We start from the raw sequence: 20,911 nt of genomic DNA on the forward strand, positions 1-20,911 counted from the left end.
ACAGACTAATTTAAGCAGACTAATTATCAAGATATATCCAGATTCTGGAATCTGAAGCAAAAATACAAACTGAGATGGAACAGTTGGTCAAGCAACATCTGTGGTGGCAAAGGAAAGAAACGCCAACTATCAATCTACCTCCACAGATGCTGCTTGACCCATTAAGTTCTTCCAGCAGTTTTCTCTTAGTTATCATTTACTATCTTGCCTCATGTATAGTTGGCTGCTGGCAATACACTTGTGCTGTGCATTGTTCATCCTGTGTGCAGAGTAATGTATATTACATTACAAGAGGTACCACACGAGTGTTAAATTGAACGTCAACAAGCCAAGTGTTATTTCTTTTGGATTATTTACGTGGTGATATCATTACCTAGGAGTTAGGTTAGGGGGTCCACAACAGTTCAATGATGGTAGAAGGAGTTTTGCTGGATTTTGGATATTGTCATTTCCACCACTGTACATGCTGTCTTCTGTATTATGCGGGGGGCTTTCACCCCTCCTGCACTTCCCTGGAGATCGACTGCCATGTCGCATCGCCGAGTAATGTTTTAGTTCCTCCCCCAGCAAACTACCAAGAGATCCTCGGCGGATCGGACTGTTCAATCCAGGCAGAGTGAGCTTCCTGTGAGTCTTAGTTGCTGGTGAGAGGTGTGAGTATTCATTTGGTTCATCCTCAGTTTCCAAAATGGATGAAAGTTTCTTTGTGGAATTGTCATCGCTGTTCAGTTGATTCTGAAAATAATGCATTTGTTCCATTAGGCTGTGCATTTTATTTTAGTGAAATCTATAAAGAACCAGATTCTTACATTTTTTAAGCATTTTCCCACCAGTTTCCCACTAATGGGTTTCCATTACATCCACCGCGACATCTCTTAGATGGGTTTCCATTAGTCTGTCATTTGAAGAAAGCTAGGAGCAATTGTGAATTCAAAGGTTCTTCCGTGAATTTGGCATCTCCAGTATGAAGCACTGCTCATATATGCCATCTCCATCAGACTGTTCAATCCTGACCTCTGGGTCTGTCTGTATGAAGTCTCATATCCTACCTCTGACTATGTGGCTTTCTTCTGAGTGCTTCAGTTTCCTTCCACATTCAAAAGATGAGTTAGTGAATTATTTGGGTGCAGATTACCTCTAAGCTAAGTGGTTGATAGGAGAATTGGGAATTTAGTTAGCATCTGAGCGAGAATAGAGAATAGCTGTGGGCTATTAAGCGGGGAATGGGATTGATGGGGTTTCTCCGAGAGCTGGCACAGATACAGTAGCTTAAGTGGCTGCCTCATATATTGCTAGAAAAAATTAACATGAAATGTTCCGTTTTTTAATGTACGAAAAAGTATATATCTTGATATCACGTGAGCTATTCTGTTAGGGAAGGCAAGGATTAGCTATAAAAGCAACTTTGATCATTTTATTTCCTCCTCACTTCCATCAAAGAGTGAGGAACAGTCCATTGGTTCTTGCTGTCCACTGGTGCTTCAGAAGGTAGCTGTTCTTCACATGTAGCCTCAAACAAGTTATGCAAGCAAATTATTTGAATGTAATCTCTCTGCTCTCTTCAACTACCTTCCATACATCTGCCTCCATTATCTTTTGCTGGGCAACATTCCTGTGAGATGCTTGGGAAGTTTTTCTATTTTGAATGGTTCTGTATGAATTAATTAGTCATTGAATTAGAATGGAACCCAACATGTTTAATTTCTGAAGTTTCCCAACTGGGGCCAGGTTCTTCTGGATAAGAATTGTTCTTCTGCTTTCCAAACACTATACTATCCTGTTCCAGTATGGGTACTTTATCTTTTTAGTTTATAGATATAGTGCAGAAAAAGGCCTTCAGCCCACCGAGTCCGCACCAATCAGCGATCCCCGCACACTAACTCTATCCTTCACGCACACAGGACAATCTATAATTTCACCAAGCCAATTAGCCGTCTTTGGAGTGTGGGAGGAAACCGGAGCTCCCAGAGAAAACCCACACTGGTCACGGGAGAATGTACAAACTCCGTACAGACAGCACCAATAGTCGGGATTGAACCCAGGTCTCCGGCGCTGTAAGGCTGCATCTCATCCGCTGCTCCACCGCGACATCTCTTAGATGTCAGAATAAAGGTGAGAATTAATTAACTAGTGCAAATTACTGACCCCATTTAGAAACTACATAAAAAGCAGGCATTCATTGTCTGGGGATAGGGTAACCTGGGTAACAACAGTACCAAACAGCCACACATATTTTTCTAGGGTTTTTCTTTCACGTTTCTCATGTTTCCAGGAACTTTGTGTGTTTTCTTCAGGAAAGTGAAACTTCTGGAGAGGTCTGGGCTTGTTTCGCATGTGTTCAAAAGACATGTTTAACTTTTCTAAGTTTAGTAGCCTCAGAGTACTAAGCTGATGCAGAAATGCAGGATACATCACCCATTGCTAAATGCACAGTAATGCAGTCAAGTAAATGAATCAGGTCGAGAATGAAAGGTCTCAACCCGAAAATTCCCCAATCCTTCTCTCCAGTGATGCTGCCTGTCCCGCTGAGTTACTCCAGCATTTTGTGTCTATCTTCAGTTTAAACCAGCATCTGCAGTTCCTTCCTACACAAATAAATTAACCATATTGATAAGAAGTATAAACTTAGACAGTCACAAATCAGGAGGTGTGAAGCTGGTGGGGTCACATATTGCAAATATTTAGTGCAGGTAGGAACTGCAGATGCTGGTTTAAACCAAAGATAGACACAAAATTCTGAAGAAGGATCTCGACTCGAAACGTCACCCATTCCTTCTCTCCAGACATGCTGCCTGTCCTGCTGAGTTACTCTAGCATTTTGCGTCTATCTTCGTACCAAATATCTAGGTTGTTTGGGTGACTGGATAAATAGTACAAATTTGTATGTGTCTTATTTTATAATTTCTGGCTATAAGTGTATAAAAATAGTTATTTTCAGAGTGGAATGATGTTTTCAGGTCAAATTGCAGCATTACAGAAATGTAATCTAATTTATGTTGTATCAATGATTTGTGTCATTTCATAGAAACATAGAAACATAGAAAATAGGTGCAGGAGTAGGCCATTCGGCCCTTCGAGCCTGCACCGCCATTCAATATGATCATGGCTGATCATCCAACTCAGTATCCTGTACCTGCCTTCTCTCCATACCCCCTGATCCCTTTAGCCACAAGGGCCACATCTAACTCCCTCTTAAATATAGCCAATGAACTGGCCTCAACTACCTTCTGTGGCAGAGAATTCCAGAGATTCACCACTCTCTGTGTGAAAAATGTTTTCCTCATCTCGGTCCTACAAGATTTCCCCCTTATCCTTAAACTGTGACTGTAAATTCCTTTGTAATTCTCTTTTATTGTACTAGCCAGGAAATTAGGTCACATTGTTCTGATATGTGACAATAATAAACCTAAAACTAAACCTAAACCTTGCCTGGCTGGATCCAATAGCAGACAATCAGTCTCACAGCAACAGTTCCCAAATGAATGAAATGTCACAGAATGTTATCCATATTGACTTTTGTTTCAGTTTATTGCTCGTTGATGCCACAGTTGTATAATGCACTACATTCAGAATAAAATAACCAACATACCTGAGAGAGTCTTGGGGATTTGGCGCACTTTGCGATTCCCTGTGAAAACAACAGTTGGAACGTTACCGGACTGAGGCAACAGACAAACTGAAAGAGCAGCTCCTCATATTTTGCTTGGGTACCTTGCAACCCAACAGTGTAAATATTAAAGTCTCCAATTTCAAGTAACACCCCAAACCCTTGCCCCCACCCCTGTGGCCATGCATACATTTCTCTCACTATCTCCCACCACCATAGTCACCCCGGTCTTTTTTCATCCTCCATACACTCATCTCCCTTCCCCATGTCCCATATTTCCCTTTTACAAACCCTCATTCCCCACCCCCTTGTCTCGTCCACCGATATCCCATCCTCTGACTTTACTTTTCACTCCTTTTATCTACATATCCAACACTCCTTTCTCTCCTCTAGCCTTTGTTACTTACTTTGACCGTCTGCCAATCACCCATACCTCTACCCCATGCCAGGCTTTGCCTCACCCCCACCTCTATGTTCCAGCTTTCTTCCCCCATATTCCACTTTTGAAGATGGGTCCTGACCTCTAAACGTTATCTGTCACTTCCCTCCACAGATGATGCCCGACCTGCTCAGTTCCTCCAGCAGTTTGTTTTTCGCTCAAGATTCCAGATCTGCAATGTCTTGTGTCTCCACAGAACAGTTCTATGTTCTATGAGGCCTTGTAATAAATTTGACCTCGGAACATAGATGCAGGATTTTTTTAATTAATTGGTAAAATCTAGGATTTGCAGACCATGCCACCATTTATTGCCCTCCCATAGATGACATAGGGAAGGTGATGGTGGGATGCCTTTTTGAACTGCAGCTGTTCTGGTTATGGTTAAGATTCTATCACAGTGCTGTTAGTGGGTGAGTACTAAGACATTGACCTCGCAACAATAAAGGACAGACATACATTTTCGAGTCACGATGATGTGTAACTTGGAGAGATATTTACATTTGGCGATGGAGGTGTCACTTGTTTCCCCTAGTAGGAGTGGTTACCAGGTTGGGGAAGCTTCATAGAAGCCTTGAGTTTCTGCATTGCAGCAAGCTGCAGCCATATTATGCTGATGGTGGAGGGAGTGAATGCTTAAAACATACAAACATAAGGACCCGAAGAAAGACTAGACCATTCTGTCTCAGGTCTGCTCCACCATTCAATAACATTATAGCTAACCTGCCCTAGCCCAATATCCATTGATGCTTAGACCCAGGAATCCATTGATCTTTGTTTTATGGTGGTAAATTGGGTGTCAGTTAAGCAGACGGCTTTATCCTCATCAGGTGTTGCAGTTCTAGGGTGTTAATGATCTCCATACATCCAGACAAATGAAGTATGATCTGTTATTTCTCATATTTTCCTACAACATAGACAGAGGCCACGACCACCTGTCAGAGCAACCCAGTCAATTCCATCTCCCCACTTTTACCCTGTATTTTTTTTCACACAATATCCGAGGACCTGTACCTGGAAGGTGGAGGAAAAGGCTTTGTAAAGTCAGGAGATGAAATGTCACCTGTCCACATACTCCAGAGATGCTACCTGGCCCGCTGAGTTACTCCAGCACTTTGTGTCTATTTGTGCAAAGCAGCTTCTGCAGTTCCTTGTTCCTCTATGATTAACTACTTTCTTTATGAGGGAGATGGGAGAGTACCAAACTGTGCTAACTATAAGCATGGGACTGTGCAGGGAGACAGTGATCAGAACTATCACTGAACACCATCCCATGGAAACATTATTCCACATTTTCATTAAGCATTTAATGTTCACTATTTTAAGGCTTATCGGCACTGTGGTGTGAAAAAGATCTGGAGTTTAATTTCAATTAACAACTATGTTAAAATAGGGCATGTGTTAATTTATCACAAACAGAGAGAACATTTAAACCTCAAATACTTCTTACCAGCTGTTGAGAAGTAATTTATAAATGTTTGTACAGGATTTGATTTCACTGCATTTTATAACAAGAACAGCTGCTTCTCCACCAACACAATATCTAACGGGGGGAAGTCATGAGTTGAGGTACTTCACCCCATCCTGTGGCTGATTAATGTAATCTTCTCAAGTGCAACAAGCTGTGAGCTCTTATCAACAAGACCAAAGGAATTATGATTGTTGGTGACTATATTAAATCCTATCAGAAGAAATTATGTGTATTGAGCACCGAACAAAGTTCTGCATCTAATCTTCCAAAATCTTCTAACCTTCATTGCAAAATCCTGACTACTTTAGATGAACATATTTGTAGAGTCCGACATGATACTCAGTACTGTGCAGCAGGTTTGTGATACCTCAACTTTCATCCTCCTGTAAACTTGTACAGGCCACCACTGTGACAGTTACAAACCAATACCAATACTATTGTCTCACAGTGTCAGAGACCTTGAGTCTTTGGGTGGGGTCTAGGTGGACTTTGAATGTTCTCCCTGTGACTGCATGGATTTCTTCCAGGTGCTTCAGTTTCCTTGAGATGTGGGAAGGCAGGTTTATTGCCCCTAGCGTGTAGGTGAGTGGTAGAATCGGGGAAGTTGATGAGAATGAGCGGAGGATTGAGGATATCGGATTGGTGTTTGGTACGGACTCTGGGTATATCCATGCTTTGTGCTTCTATGACTCGAGGATGTGGATATCATTTGCAATGCCAGGATTTATTATTCATCCTCATTTTGCCTTTGACTGAAGAGGTTGTTAAGAATGAATTACATTAAAGGGGCCGAATATACATGCAGGCCAAACCAAATAAAGAGGCCATATTTCCTTTCCAGAATTTCTCTGCTTCCAAGTGGCACAACTCCAGATTCTCTTGCCTACCTTTCTAACTGAATCCTTCATCCATGGAATCAATGTAGTAAATGTGTTCTGCACCCTCCTGAGCATCTTTATAGCCTTGCTAAAGTGCAATGACTAGAAACATCTGAATTTATCAGTTGTAAAAGTGATCATATTCTTGGAAGACAATTACATGGACGTAGAATTGTATGGACAGCTGATAAAGCACAAGGCCACTTGGGTAGTTCAATGAATTTATTCTCAGAATTGAGAGATCCTTTAAACCATTTGTCTGCAAAATTTGTTTTGATCACAAATTAAGATGCCCAATATATCACATACAGTGTAATTCCTGGAAGAGAAATATTTTCAAAGGTATTATCTTACCTGTGCTTCACATCCTTCTTCAAGGTTGAAGGTCAGGTCACGGTGGATGTTCGACACAAACTTGCTTGAATACTCAGGATAGAGCTCCAACACTTCAAATAAGCCTCTCAGACCGATATATTGCAGATCACAATAAGTTAATGCTTTCACATCAGCATTTGTTTTACTCACTTGGCCCTTCGTTGAAAGATCTGCACCAATCAAGTCCCCTTTGCCTGCAAGGGAAAGCAATGCAGAAAATCTTCAGGTCCCTTAGACAGCAATTCATTTTAGACCCAAATCCTTTTGGAAGAGGTCAACTGGGGAAAGTAATATTGACCAGAGGTTGACTTGGAGTGTGCAGTGATCAAAAACAGGAATAGGAATGTGTTTCCTTTGTGAACCAGAGTTACATTACAGAAAGATTTACGAGTGGGTGAGATATAGTGTGAGAGAAATCACACATGGAGCAAAGATAACGCAAATGTTCCTTTCTGTCAAAAAGTCGATAGTTGTAAATAAAATCTGGTGCCCAATTGACGTCAAAGAAATTGAGAACTGGATATCTATATTACTAAATCTCTGATCTTGACCGCTTTTGGCCTACTGTGCTGCGCTTTCCGACAGAACGCCGCCACCTACGGCCGTCATTTTTGGCCACCTCGCTCAGAACCCCCCTCCGCCTTACGGGTGCAGAGGATTTTTCCCATCGATGACAAATCAGAGAGATATTAATGTTTTTTAAAAAATCACCATTCTCTCTGCTGCCCCTGCTGGAGGGAGGGGGAGGGACTATAAAGCCAGGAAGTGGTGTGCCTCACTCAGTCTCTGCAAGATGGATGAAGCCAAGGGTCACGTCTCTCTGAGCTCTGAATAACACTGAACAAATGTCTACACAACTGTGAGTACCCTTAATGTGGTTTGAAAATGAAAATATGGTTTGTTTGAAGTAAAAAGGCACTGCCTGCAAATGGTTGTTTGGGTGCTTTGGCTTGAAGTTGAAAGGCACTACTTACTACAAATGGTGGCTTGGGTGTTTTGGCTTGAAGTTGAAAGGCACTAACTGCAAATGGTGGCTTGGGAGCTTTGGCTTGAAGTTGAAAGGCACTACTTACTGCAAATGGTGACTTGGGTGCTTTGCTTGAAATTGAAAGGCACTACTTACTCCAAATGGTGGCTTGGGTGCTTGGCTTGAAGGTAAAAGGCACTACTTACTGCAAATGATGGCTTGGGTGATTTGGTTTGAAGTTGAAAGGCACTTCTTACTGCAAATGGTGGCTTGGGTGCTTTGGCTTGAAGTTGAAAGGCACTACCTACTGCAAATGGTGGCATGAAGTTGAAAGGCACGACTTACTGCAAATGGTGGCTTGGGTGCTTTGGCTTGAAGTTGAAATGCACTATTTACTGCAAATGGTGGCTTGGGAGCTTTGGTTTAAAGTTGAATGGCACTACTTACTGCAAATGGTGGCTTGGGAGCTTTGGCTTGAAGTTGACAAAAATCACCATACTCTCTGCTGCACCTGCTGGAGGGAGGGGGAGGGGCTATAAAACCAGGAAATGGTGTGCCTCACTCAGTCTCTGCAAGATGGATGAAGCCAAGGGTCACGTCTCTCTGAGCTCTGAATAACACTGAACAAATGTCTACACAACTGTGAGTACCCTTAATGTGTTTTGAAAATGAAAATATGGTTTGTTTTAAGTAAAAAGGCATTGCCTGCAAATGGTGGCTTGGGTGTTTCGGCTTGAAGTTGAAAGGCACTACTTACTGCACATGGTGGCTTGGGAGCTTTGGCTTGAAGTTGAAAGGCACTACTTACTGCACATGGTGGCTTGGGTGCTTTGGCTTGAAGTTGAAAGGCACTACTTACTGCACATGGTGACTTGGGTGCTTTGACTTGAAGTTGAAAGGCACTACTTACTGCAAATGGTGGCTTGGGAGCTTTGGTTTAAAGTTGAATACCACTACTTATTGCAAATGGTGGCATGGGAGCTTTGGCTTGAAGTTAAAAGGCACTATTTACTACAAATGGTGGCTTGGGAGCTTTGGCTTGAAGTTTAAAAAATCACCATTCTCTCTGCTGCACCTGCTGGAGGGAGGGGGAGGGACTATAAAACCAGGAAGTGGTGTGCCTCAATCAGTCTCTGCAAGATGGATGAAGCCAAGGGTCACGTCTCTCTGAGCTCTGAATAACACTGAACAAATGTCTACACAACTGTGAGTACCCTTAATGTGGTTTGAAAATGAATATATGGTTTGTTTGAAGTAAAAAGGTACTGCCTGCAAATGGTTGTTTGGGTGCTTTGGCTTGAAGTTGAAAGGCACTACTTACTGCAAATGGTGGCTTGGGAGCTTTGGTTTAAAGTTGAAAGGCACTACTTACTGCAAATGGTGGCTTGGGAGCTTTGGCTTGAAGTTGAAAGGCACTATTTACTGCAAATGGTGGCTTGGGTGTTTTGGCTTGAAGTTGAAAGGCACTACTTACTTCAAATGGTGGCTTGGGTGCTTTGGCTTGAAGTTGAAAGGCACTACTTACTGCAAATTGTGACTTGGGTGCTTTGGCTTGAGGTTGAAAGGCACTACTTACTGCAAATGGTGGCTTGGGAGCTTTGGTTTAAAGTTGAAAGGCACTAACTGCAAATGGTGGCTTGGGTGCTTTGGCTTGAAGTTGAAAGGCACTACTTACTGCAAATAGTGGCTTGGGAGCTGGCTTGAAGTTGAAAGGCACTACTTACTGCAAATGGTGGCTTGGGTGCTTTGCTTGAAGTTGAAAGGCACTACTTACTGCAAATGGTGGCTTGGGTGCTTTGGCTTGAGGTTGAAAGGCACTACCTACTGCAAATGGTGGCTTGGGTGCTTTGCTTGAAGTTGAAAGGCACTACTTACTGCAAATGGTGGCTTGGGTGCTTTGGCTTGAAGTTGAAAGGCACTACATTGCAAATGGCGGCTTGGGTGCTCTGGCTTGAAGTTAAAAGGCACTACTGCAAATGCACTTACTTCCTGTTTGCACTGTATATTGATTTTAGATAAAACGCTACACTTACGGCTGTGATTTTTGGCCATCTTACTCAGTCCCCTCTCCGCTGAGCAGGTGCAGAGAATTCTTCCCATCAATGAAAAATAAAAGTGTTATTAGTGTTTAAAAAAATGTTGAGAATCTCTCTCCTGTCAATCACGCCCTGAAAGCCACACCTTTTCCGGTGGGAGGGGGAGGGCTTTTAAAACCCAGAAGTGTGGGTGAGGCTCAGTCTCTGCATGATGGGTGGGGGAGAGGTCATGACTCTGTCTGAGCTGTGAATCAACTCAACACACTGAATGTCTACTGAACTGTGAGTTTGGTGTTTTGTGTGGTTTTATGGTGGTTTCACCCTGCATGAAATGGTATGAAGCTGCATTTGAATTTGGTGGCCTTGGACCCTGCTTGAAGTGGAATAAAACTGCACTGAATTTGGTGGCCTTGCACCCTGCTGAAAGTGGTATGAAACTGCACTTGAATTTGGTGGCCTTGGATCCAGCTTGAAGTGGTATGAAACTGCACTTGAATTCGGTGGCCTTGCACCCTGCTTAAAGTGGTTGGATACTGCACTTGAATTCGGTGGCCTTGCACCCTGCTCATAGTGGTAAGAAACTGCACTTGAATTTGGTGGCCTTGCACCCTGCTTGAAATGGTAGGAACACGGATTTGAATTTGGTGGCCTTGCACCCTGCTTGAAATGGAACTTCAAGGAATAGTCATGAGTCAACTGCCAGCCCACCAGCCGTGAGTGAGCTGCCAGCAGATCAGGCTTGAGGTACTGAGCTTCCACCCCAAGAACCCATACCAGCACTCCAGAAAGCAATTGAACATGGAATTTTACAGAACAATCCAGCATCTTTGAGAATTGCACATGATAAAGATATTTAACAGCACCTTAAATATTTTTTTTGAATGCTATAAAATCACTCAAGCTTATTGGGTGCTTCTAAATAAGACACAAAGTGTTGGAGTAATTCAGCTGGACAGGCTCTCTGGTGAACATGGAGATGTGATATTTTGGGTCGGGCCCGGACTGAAACATCATTTATCCACGTTCTCCAGCTATGCCGCCTGACCCCCTAAGTTACCCCAGCATGTTGCGTCCTTTTTGGTTCACCAGCATCTGCAGTTCCTTGTGTCTAGGAGTTTCTGAATCATCGGACCTTCTTCAGAGAGACTCTATCGTTGAGAAAAATCCAGATCCCATTTATAATTCACTGCTGCCTCTCTTGCTCATTGAAAAATGACATTGAAAGGCGAAAATTAGCCAGTTTAATAATTGAATTTGAATTGGAGAAGGGGATTGTGTACTAGTTCATGAAAAATTGCATGATGTTCTCACTTTGCAGCGCATATTACATAAGCAAGTCAGTGAAATAACTCCCTCCTACTCACGTTATATAAACTTGTAGCTTAGCAACTGCAACATGGGTTAACACTGCCAGAACATAATGCATAAACAAAATAAACTAATTGGTGCTTTGGCAAAAATTTAATCTACTTCATGACCATTGTCGTTCAAATTAAGATGGGAATATTTTAAATCAAGGAGGTTGCACTTTGTATCTGATTATCTAGAAAAATAAATCATCAGAATTGGAAACCAACATCAAAAGAGAATAAGCTGGAAAATTCTACTAAGGTGTGTATCCTAAATGTGATGTTTGTTTAAAATGTGATTTTTCAAGCAGACTTGAATTCTATGGTTAAAAATAGGATTTTTTCTCACTTCAAAATTGTCAGCTTGGCCAGGTTCGTAGCATTAGATTATGAGAATATTGCCAGGACTTGAAGGCCTGAGGTATAGGGAGAAATGTCAGGCAAGCTTGGACATTATTTCTCGGAGCGCTGGCGGCAGTGATTTTATAGAGGTGTATGAGATCATGAGGGGAATAGATAGGGATACTCTTTTACCCAGAGTAGGGGAATCAAGAAGCAGTGGACATGGGTTTAAGGTGAGAGGGGCAGATTTAATACGAGCCTATGGGACAACCCTCACACAGAAGGTGATAGGTATATGGAACAAGCTGCCAGAGGAGGTAGTTGAGGCTAGTACTACAATAACAACTTTTAAAAGACATTTAGACAGGTACATGGTGCAATTAAGAATACTTGAGTTTAACAAACTAACTGAGTCAAAAGAATTGGTCACAAGTATATTTAAGGCTGAGATTAAGTAAACGGATAGATACATGCACAGACAAACAGACAGACAGATATATTTTTGGACTTTAAGGGAGTCAGACATAGTGGGGACTGGGCTGTAAAATGACACATGATCAATCATGATTTTATTGAATAGTTCAAGGGACCATATTATGTCCTTTTTTACTTTATGTTCTTAACCTTAGCTGCTGACATTCTAGGCTCTGGAATTGCCATCCTAAAATATTTCTTCCTGCTGACTCTCTTACCCCCTTTTAAAAACACAGCCCTTAAAACCTGCCACTTTGACCAACCACATCCAACAAAAGTCAATATATAAAATGTAATGTGAAAAGTCAAGATAAGCTCAGACGTTGTGAGACCTTACCAAGAATTGCCAACACCACGCTGTCCTTCAAAACTTCCATGGAGCCTGAGCACACAAAGTAGTTTGCTTGCAAGGCGTCCCCCTGTCTGATGAGGTACTCTCCTGGGGCGCAGAAAGAGGTTTTGATGTGGAGAGACAATGACCTCAAGCATCCACGACTGGCCGATATAAAGAGAGGTAACTGCAGAATCTCCTTGTGTAGGTGCATGGCAATGTCGGCACGGAGCTCATCTGGGAAATCCCGTAAAAGCTGCAGCGAATAAAGTGAAGTTTAGACTGTAATTTTCCAGACGTATTTTTGTACAAAACTAAATGGACATTCACAGTGATGAAAAAAATATATAATTTGGATAGCACAGTGGTGCACCTAATAGACTGCTCTCAAAGTTCCAGCAACCCAGCTTTCATCCTGATATCTAATGGTGCCTGAGTAGAGTTTGCATGTTCTCCCTGTGACTGCATACATTTTACCCCATGTGGAGTTTCCATCCATATCATAACGACATATATGCTGGTAGGTTAATGGACTATTGTAAATTGTCCCTAATGTGTCAGGTGCAGCCAGCATGCTCCTGCATGGGCATATTGAAGAGAGGGAGTGCTTGAAGCCTGGAGAAGAGGGAGCAGATGGTCCCCCTGACCTACTTGCTTTAGTTAATACATGCATGGCCGTGCGGCATTATAGGATAAGCACATCCTAATCAGCTAGTCAAAAAACCTAGTGGATTTTAAAAAGCTAAATAGATCAGACAGTTTTCAATTAAGAGTTTAATCATTGCTGGAAAGAGATATGACTTTCTTTGAAATTATCCCTGCTACGGCAGGTATGTGTTTGCCACCTCTCCCGATTAGAGCCGTCAACACAGAATGAAGACAATGTACTCCAGTCTATTATATCAGAGATCTAAATTTGAATCTGGTCTAGCCAGTCCTATTTTCTCTTGACGTGGATCAAATGCAGTTTGAGAAGCTAATCCATTTTTCAGTGCAAACAAATAAAATGACAAGTCTTTGCTGATCTCTTTTGGCATGCAGATCTTCCAATAATTATTTTCTAATTCTGTCTGCATAAGAATTGTGTGGAAAAAATGAGATATACCAGTGCAATGAGTAAAACTGTTCTTCGTTAAAGTATTAATGTGGTGGGTAATGTAACCATACTTTCAAGTAATTGTGTGGAAGATAGGTCCCTCCTAACTACTGTTTACCAATTATGGCGGGACTGGAGGATCTTCATCTGGCCATCGCTGCTCCAAGATCACAACGAAGAGCAAAGAAACCGCTGATTTTGTTCTTCAGTCCCTTCTCCCTGCTGCTTCAACTCTCACTTTCCATTCTCAGGGTGGATGCTCTATCTAAACCTGAGACTATCTGTTCAGCTGCCTTCTTTTTGGCCCTGAAGTCAAACGTCCTCTCACCCTCCCACTCTAGGTCCTGTAGAATCAGCACTCTCCACTCTGATCTATATGCGTCTATCCCACTCATGAGATCCATCTGGTATTCCCTTGGGAATGCTCCTCTGAAATGTTGACCTCTTGCTGGATGATATTACGATTATTTCACCCTCCTCAGGAGCTGACCCACTCTAGAGGGAGTGTGAATTGAAATGATACACCATATCTGTGCTATGGTAGATCTCACTTGCATCTTGAATGATATACTGTATAGAATGGATCAGTTCATCTGAACACTGACTTCCTCTCTCACGTGGTAAAGAGACTGAAGATCAGACTGAATGAGTGTAAGAGCAAACATCTTATATTTTGTACCTCGTTGGCATCAATCCCGTTATTCACTGACCAGGTGGTCTGGAAATACTCAAGCATTCGTTGCTTCAGGCTCTGCGGAAGGCAGTGAACTCGAATAAACTCTTTCAGGTCCTTCATGCGAGTGTGGTAGAGAGAGCGCCTTGAGTACATACGTTGGATGATGGCAGTAACATTCCCAAACACAACAGCATGCATCAGAGCTGGAAGAGAAAATGGAATAGGTGAAACGGAAATCTAATTTCCTGATAAATTATTCAAATCATTATCAGTTCGTGGCTTTTTGACTTTTGTTCCCCAATTATTTCCTGAATCAGCTGCTTTCAAAAGAATTATTGGAGTGAAATACAGGTAGCGTGGTCCCTGGCACGGCCTCTAATAACAGTAAAATGGATGAGGAATTTAGAGATTCAGGATGGTGTTGAATAATATGACGACTATTTAAGGCAGCAGTATTAGGAAGAACAACATACAATTGTACCTTTAACATCCTAAAAAGACCAAAGGCACTTCATATGACAGTGGATACTGAAACAAAGAATATGTGAAGGAGTGACAATAAGCAATATGGACAGGGGGCATTTTAAGGATGGTTTTAAATCAAGAGAGAGTGTTGGAATGGCTTGTGGTGTGAATTCCTGACTGAAGAGATGGATGCCCCTGGTGAATTAAATGAAGTAGGGCATGTACAGGAGGCTACAGGCGGAGATATACAGAGGTTGTAGAAGGATGTATGGCTGGGGAATGTTACAGAGTTGGAGGAATAAGGCTATCGGTGGTTTTCAAAGTAAACATGGGAATTTTCAAATTGTGCATTGTTGAAAAGAGGGCTATCCAGTAAATGATCGATGGGTGGCTGGCCAATTAAATGGGGTCGGATGCAGAGCATGCATGCTTTCAAATGGGAAACATCATTTACGGACTTTTTTTGGCCAGCACATGTAGACCTAAATACAGATTATGAAGCTACACTCGATCTCTACTCTGTGAAGGTACACCTAATCTTTACTCCATGAAGTTACACCTGAACTCTGTTCTGTATAAGTACACCTGATCTCTGCTTGGTGAAGGTACACCTGATCTCTGCTGTGTGATAGTAAACCTGAACTCTGCTCCGTGAAGATACACTTGAATTTTCCCTGTGAAGGTACACCTGAGCCTAGGACTGTGGTTGTACACCCAAATGTGGGCTTGTGAATTTACACCTGAATTTTGGCCCGTGTGAGTACATCCAAAGTCAGGCCTGCAGGGGTAGACATAAAAGTGGATGTGCGAATGTACTCCTAGACTCAGGTCGACACATGTATGTCTAAAGTTAGGCCTGTGTGGCATTCCCAAACAGGGGTCAGCCTACATGTGCCTGAATACAGATCTGTTAATGTACACTCACACTCGATCGAGCCTGCACATGATTTCCTGAACACAGGTCAGAACTTCACTTAGTGCATAGTGGCCAGATTTGGGGGCTGTATATATGCGAACTGGAACTCTAACCTGTGTTCCGCAAGGCCTTACTTGAACACTTGAAAAATTCCAAGAGGTGAATTTATTGAGTAAATAGATCATTCATAAGGAAATCATGAGTCATGTCATCAACTGGATACTTTTCAATCACTACAATGAGCCAAAAGGGAAGTCAGCAGAGTATATATTCTCTCTTCTGCTCTTTGTTTTTTTGTCTGTTTTTTCCCCCGATTTGTCAATATTACATGGCTGCACTTTGTCGTGGCAGCAGAATTGGTGGCCGATTAGGAAAAGGGGAGATGCAACGAGACCTGGGTGTCATGGTACACCAGTCATTAAAAGTAAGCATGCAGGTGCAGCAGGCAGTGAAGAAGGCGAATGGTATGTTAACATTCATAGCAAAAGGATTCGAGTATAAGAGCAGGGAGGTTCTACTGCAGTTGTACAGGGTCTTGGTGAGACCACACCTGGAGTATTGCATACAGTTTTGGTCTCCTAATCTGAGGAAAGACATTCTTGCCGTAGAGGGAGTACAGAGAAGATTCACCAGACTGATTCCTGGGATGTCAGGACTTTCATATGAAGAAAGACTGGATAGACTCGGCTTGTACGCGCTAGAATTTAGAAGATTGAGGGGGGATCTTATAGAAACTTACAAAATTCTTAAGGGGTTGGACAGGCTAGATGCAGGAAGATTGTTCCCGATGTTGGGGAAGTCCAGAACAAGGGGTCACAGTTTAAGGATAAGGGGGAAATCTTTTAGGACCGAGATGAGGAAAACATTTTTCACACAGAGTGGTGAATCTCTGGAATTCTCTGCCACAGAAGGCAGTTGAGGCCATTTCATTGGCTATATTTAAGAGGGAGTTAGATGTGGCCCTTGTGGCCAAAGGGATCAGGGAGTATGGAGAGAAGGCAGGTACAGGATACTGAGTTGGATGATCAGCCATGATCATATTGAATGGCGGTGCAGGCTCGAAGGGCCGAATAGCCTACTCCTGCACCTATTTTCTATGTTTCTAATTGGAGTTGTGGATTATGAAGCATCTTGCTGCGGTGTCTGAGCCTTTATTCATGTGGCTTGTGTGATGGAACTATCTAGCCTTTACCATTGTTGCTTATATATATATATATTTTTTAGCAAACATGTCCGAACTCAATGAATTACCCCCAATAAGCATAGTGCAGATTGAAAATATCTTCTCTGCGTCTGTGTTTGCAGAAACATTTCCGAAGCCAACACTGGTTAGGCTGCTCAAGGTGAAGTAGAGGGCAGCAATGTAGGCACTTCGAACAGTAGGGCCACCCAACGAGTTATTAGTGTATGGAGTCTCCAAACGTTTACCAAGCTCGTTTAACCAACCTGGTGGAGAAAAACAATCAGAGGTCAGGAATTTATGTTTCAGACTATCTGAAAATTGGGCACACCAATACATATTCATATAGAAATCTGTTGGGTTCAGATACACTCAAAAACAGAAATAAATGCACCAATCTGTTTATTTCATCTTAAGTTTTATCAGAAATGAGAAACCTCCAATTATAATCTCCAACCTCTATTATCCCCTCCCCATCTGGTTCCACCTATCGCCTACTCACCCTCAATCATCTATCCCACACACCTCATGTTTCTTCACAATCTTTTCTCTTCCCTCTCAGGCAGTCTGAAACATTGGGTTGTACCTCTTGCTGCCACAGTTGGTGCTTGACCCGCTAAGTTCTTCAAACATTTGTTTTTTTTTTGTTTACTTGCATCTATACTGGCAGTTGTAAGTGTAATAAATCAGAAAGTAGCAGATAGAATCACTGTGGGTAACACTAAGAACTAAGATAGGCCACAAGACATTGGTGGAGTTTATTTTCTAGTTATGCTGCAGTTATATCAATAGGTTAGTTTGACCTCCATGTCCTCCCAAGATCACGGTCAAGGTTCTTAGCAAGAACCTCAGAGTTCAACAAGACCAAAAACATCTGTCCTATCTTAATACAAAACCATTGACACTGAAGGCGACCCGAAATGTCACCTATTCCTTTTTTTCCAGAGATGCTGTCTGATCCGCTGAGTTACTCCAGCTTTGTGACACAAAGGCTTGTTTGCATAGTACTTGACACAATAGAAAGTGAAATCCAGATTTTGCTTGGTGTTAATGACATTGGCTGATAAATCTACACATGAATATTTAATTATTATTCATCACCGGTGTCCTAGAGGATGATTACACCGTCACTCCATTCTGATTGAATCTGGTGCAGCTTTGTGAAATTGTTGATATCCTACCAGAAAGAAGGTGGACCGAAACCAAGTTCCTGGTTAAAGCTCTTCTGAGCCACAACATGGCTTTCAACAACAACCTAACTCTTCCAGTGATCACATATTTAAAATCAGTACATAAATGTTGATGGGGAAGGCATGTACAATTAGGTCCAGGGGTTCCATGCAACAATGCAAGTTCCAGTAACCTTCAACAGCCCATTAAACTATGTTAATTTTCATTAAAGCTGATTTAAGAGCATGAAATAAATTTGCTGAGCCATTAACACTGGAGGTAATCTTGGAATAAATAATTCATTTATGTTAATGACACTGCATTTCTGAGCTAATAGCACTGAAAGCATCGGATTAATAGAACACCTATAGATTCTGAAGTGTCCCAAGGAGAATAAACTAGATGTAATATTGAAGAAGTTAAAACTAAACATTAACAGTGAGCATTGGATAGTGGCATCAAGATCTTCGATGGATAAATATCTAGTTCAAGGATATACCTATATGATTCAAAGCTTGGCCTAGACTTACCAATATCCCAGGTTTGTGGATCATTCATTGCCATCTCCCTCCTGCCAATGACGTACCAGATGCAGGCCATCCAATGAGCGAGCAGCGCAAACATTGACATGAGAAGTGTTAGGACCATGGCGCTGTACTGCGAATAACGGTCAAGCTTTTGGAACAACCGCAGCAGTCGTAACAGACGCACTGTCTTCAACAAGTGAACCAGAGAGGTCTGGAAAACAAACCAGAAAACAAATCCAATGTTTACTATTGGATGACTTTTCAATTGGCCGCCGCACTGATGCAGGGCATTCGCGTTGAGTAATTAAATGATCCGATCATTAAAATGGCAAACATTGATGCTTGAAAAATATAACAGGAAGGAGTGGGAAGAATTTTTTGGTCCATCACTTTTGGAGAGCAGATCTGTTAGCGACATTTCTTTGAGCCATCTTCCTGCACCCTACCTGGACTCGCACTAATTTCTCCCTTCCCCCCCTCGCCTTCCACCTACATTTCTTCCTCTGGCTTCACAATTTGCTCATCTTCTATCTGTAACCGCCAGCTCACTTTGGGGACAATTAGGGATGGAAGATAAATGCAGGTATTGTAAGCAATTTCTACATCTTGTGAATGAATAGTAAAAGGCCCTGGTAAGTCCAGAGTCTCCGCCTCAGCCACCAATACTCCCTAAAGCTATGATCCTTGGACATCTTGTCCTGGTGAACTCAAAACCAGTATTTTGACTGAGGAAACCATCCAATAGAATCCACCATCTACTTCTCTTGTCGAGCTTCCAGGACAATCCATGCAGGTAATTGGTGAGCAAAGATATTTTGTGCAGGAACCTTATTGCAAGATAGAGGAGACAACTAAAGGACCGTTCCATGGAAACATGTCGTGGCCCATCCCTCACAACACCAGGAACAGGTAGAACTTTGCACTAGTGGCACTTGGTGGTTGCATATCCAAGGTCTATGCTCGGCTTAATGCAGCCACATCAGGATGAGAACCTTAGTGGGTATAGTTTCCACTTTCCTCTGCAGACCTGTCTGCCAGGTCTCTTGGGACACGATCCATTTTTGATCCCCAGATAAATTGGAAAGTGGCTTGGTTCGCATTCTACATTCCCAACTTTTCACAAAAGTTATCCAGCAATTACCTGTTTCACATTTAATATCACTGATCACCTTTGCCTCAACCTCTGAATCATTACAAGTTTTCCCCCAAAAGAAACTCTGCCCTCTATAGATATCCTACCAGGGCAGTGTGATAAAGCAGAATCTATTTTCAGACCCACCCTGAGAAAGCATCCAGATCATTATTTATTCATATTTATTCATATTTGCTGTCGTAACAGACAGGCATTTGCCAAGTAGCAGCAGGCCTGAGAGAATTTGGAAAAACAACACAGGCTTCTCTCTTTAATTTGTGGGTAGATTGTTATGGAATCATTCCACTGAAACTTTGTTAATTATATGCATGTCAGCATAACAGATGTATAACAGTTAGTTCCATCGTCTAATTGAAACAATCCAATTGGGTATTAACTATAGAATAGTTAATAAGGTCTAAACCAAAGCAGATTTGAGTGAAGAATCCACTTGTTTTAGGAGAATCATGACACCACCCCATGTTCTCACCTGTCCTCCACCAGTTGCCGCTTCAGAGGTCTGCGCCCATGTCTCTGCATGTGAATGTTTCCATTCCTTCAATCAGATATCTGCTCCCACCACTCTACCCGAGGGGCCCACATATCAGTCAGACAATGCAACTTCTTGCATCTATGATTGTGGCCTTTTTTCCTCATCCTGTCTGGCATTATGATACAGTTGCTGCTGTGTCTTCCCTCCAGCACCTCCCTTGTTTCTAGCTGACTGGAATTTCTCTTGTTTGGTCCCCTCTTCTTACTGAACTGCATTTGCAATAATCTATTTTCCACTCTTACACTGCTAACTCTGGAATCCCACAAGGGTATTTCTTTACTCCCATCCATTGCCCTGGTTGTATCATTCGAATCCATGGATATTTCAAATGGATATGATGCCACTCAGCTCCACCACATCTCCAGCTCTCCGGCATAATCTGCTGCCTCGGATTTATCTATGCCACAACTTCTGCCTCTGCCCACCACTTCCAACCCAGTATTCTATCTAAGGCTACACAAGACCATTCATGATGATAGCATTGGGAATGACACAGCTGATGTTCGGAATATATAACCACTCCAGCACAAGACTGACCACTTCCACCTGTGAAAATGTGCTCACCGCTTTCAAAGTTCATCTGCTCTCTGATATCCACATCCTTGCCTTTGTCTGTGTATGACTCTTCCATCTCAGTCCAGGTTACGCTCCCATCATCCACCTACATAAACAGCTCACTTAACACTCTGCTATCTTAACTTGGTCTAAGTCTTACCACTGATTATAGCTTTGCATGTTGACCTGCACTGGCTTCCACACAGGTAATGCCTCGGATTTAACATCTTCTTCGTTGTCTTCAAATCTCTGCAAGTATTTCCATTCCTATTTCTATATTCTCGTCCCACTCTAAAACCCCCGATCTCCGTACTCACCGACCATTAGTCTTGATCTACATCTCTTTTGATGTCTTGTTTTCACACCTTACGCTTC

General features: G+C 42.2%; 1 protein-coding gene across 1 annotated transcript in view; it reads right to left on the minus strand.

Moving 5' to 3' along the window:
* Positions 1–342: 342 nt before the first annotated feature.
* The window catches only part of LOC116981961 (potassium voltage-gated channel subfamily H member 8-like), an 81,886-nt gene continuing 61,317 nt past the window's right edge, over positions 343–20,911 (minus strand). Inside the window, exons 7-13 of the mRNA XM_033035211.1 lie at positions 18,300–18,507; positions 16,671–16,865; positions 14,042–14,241; positions 12,273–12,522; positions 6,747–6,961; positions 3,590–3,628; positions 343–735 (exon numbers count right to left, since the gene is read on the minus strand). Coding sequence (XP_032891102.1) covers positions 370–735; positions 3,590–3,628; positions 6,747–6,961; positions 12,273–12,522; positions 14,042–14,241; positions 16,671–16,865; positions 18,300–18,507 — 1,473 coding nt within the window. The 3' untranslated portion in view covers positions 343–369. The remainder of the gene's footprint in view (positions 736–3,589; positions 3,629–6,746; positions 6,962–12,272; positions 12,523–14,041; positions 14,242–16,670; positions 16,866–18,299; positions 18,508–20,911) is intronic.

The sequence above is a fragment of the Amblyraja radiata genome, chromosome 16 (assembly GCF_010909765.2).
Source record: "Amblyraja radiata isolate CabotCenter1 chromosome 16, sAmbRad1.1.pri, whole genome shotgun sequence".
NCBI classification, from domain to species: Eukaryota; Metazoa; Chordata; class Chondrichthyes; order Rajiformes; family Rajidae; genus Amblyraja; species Amblyraja radiata.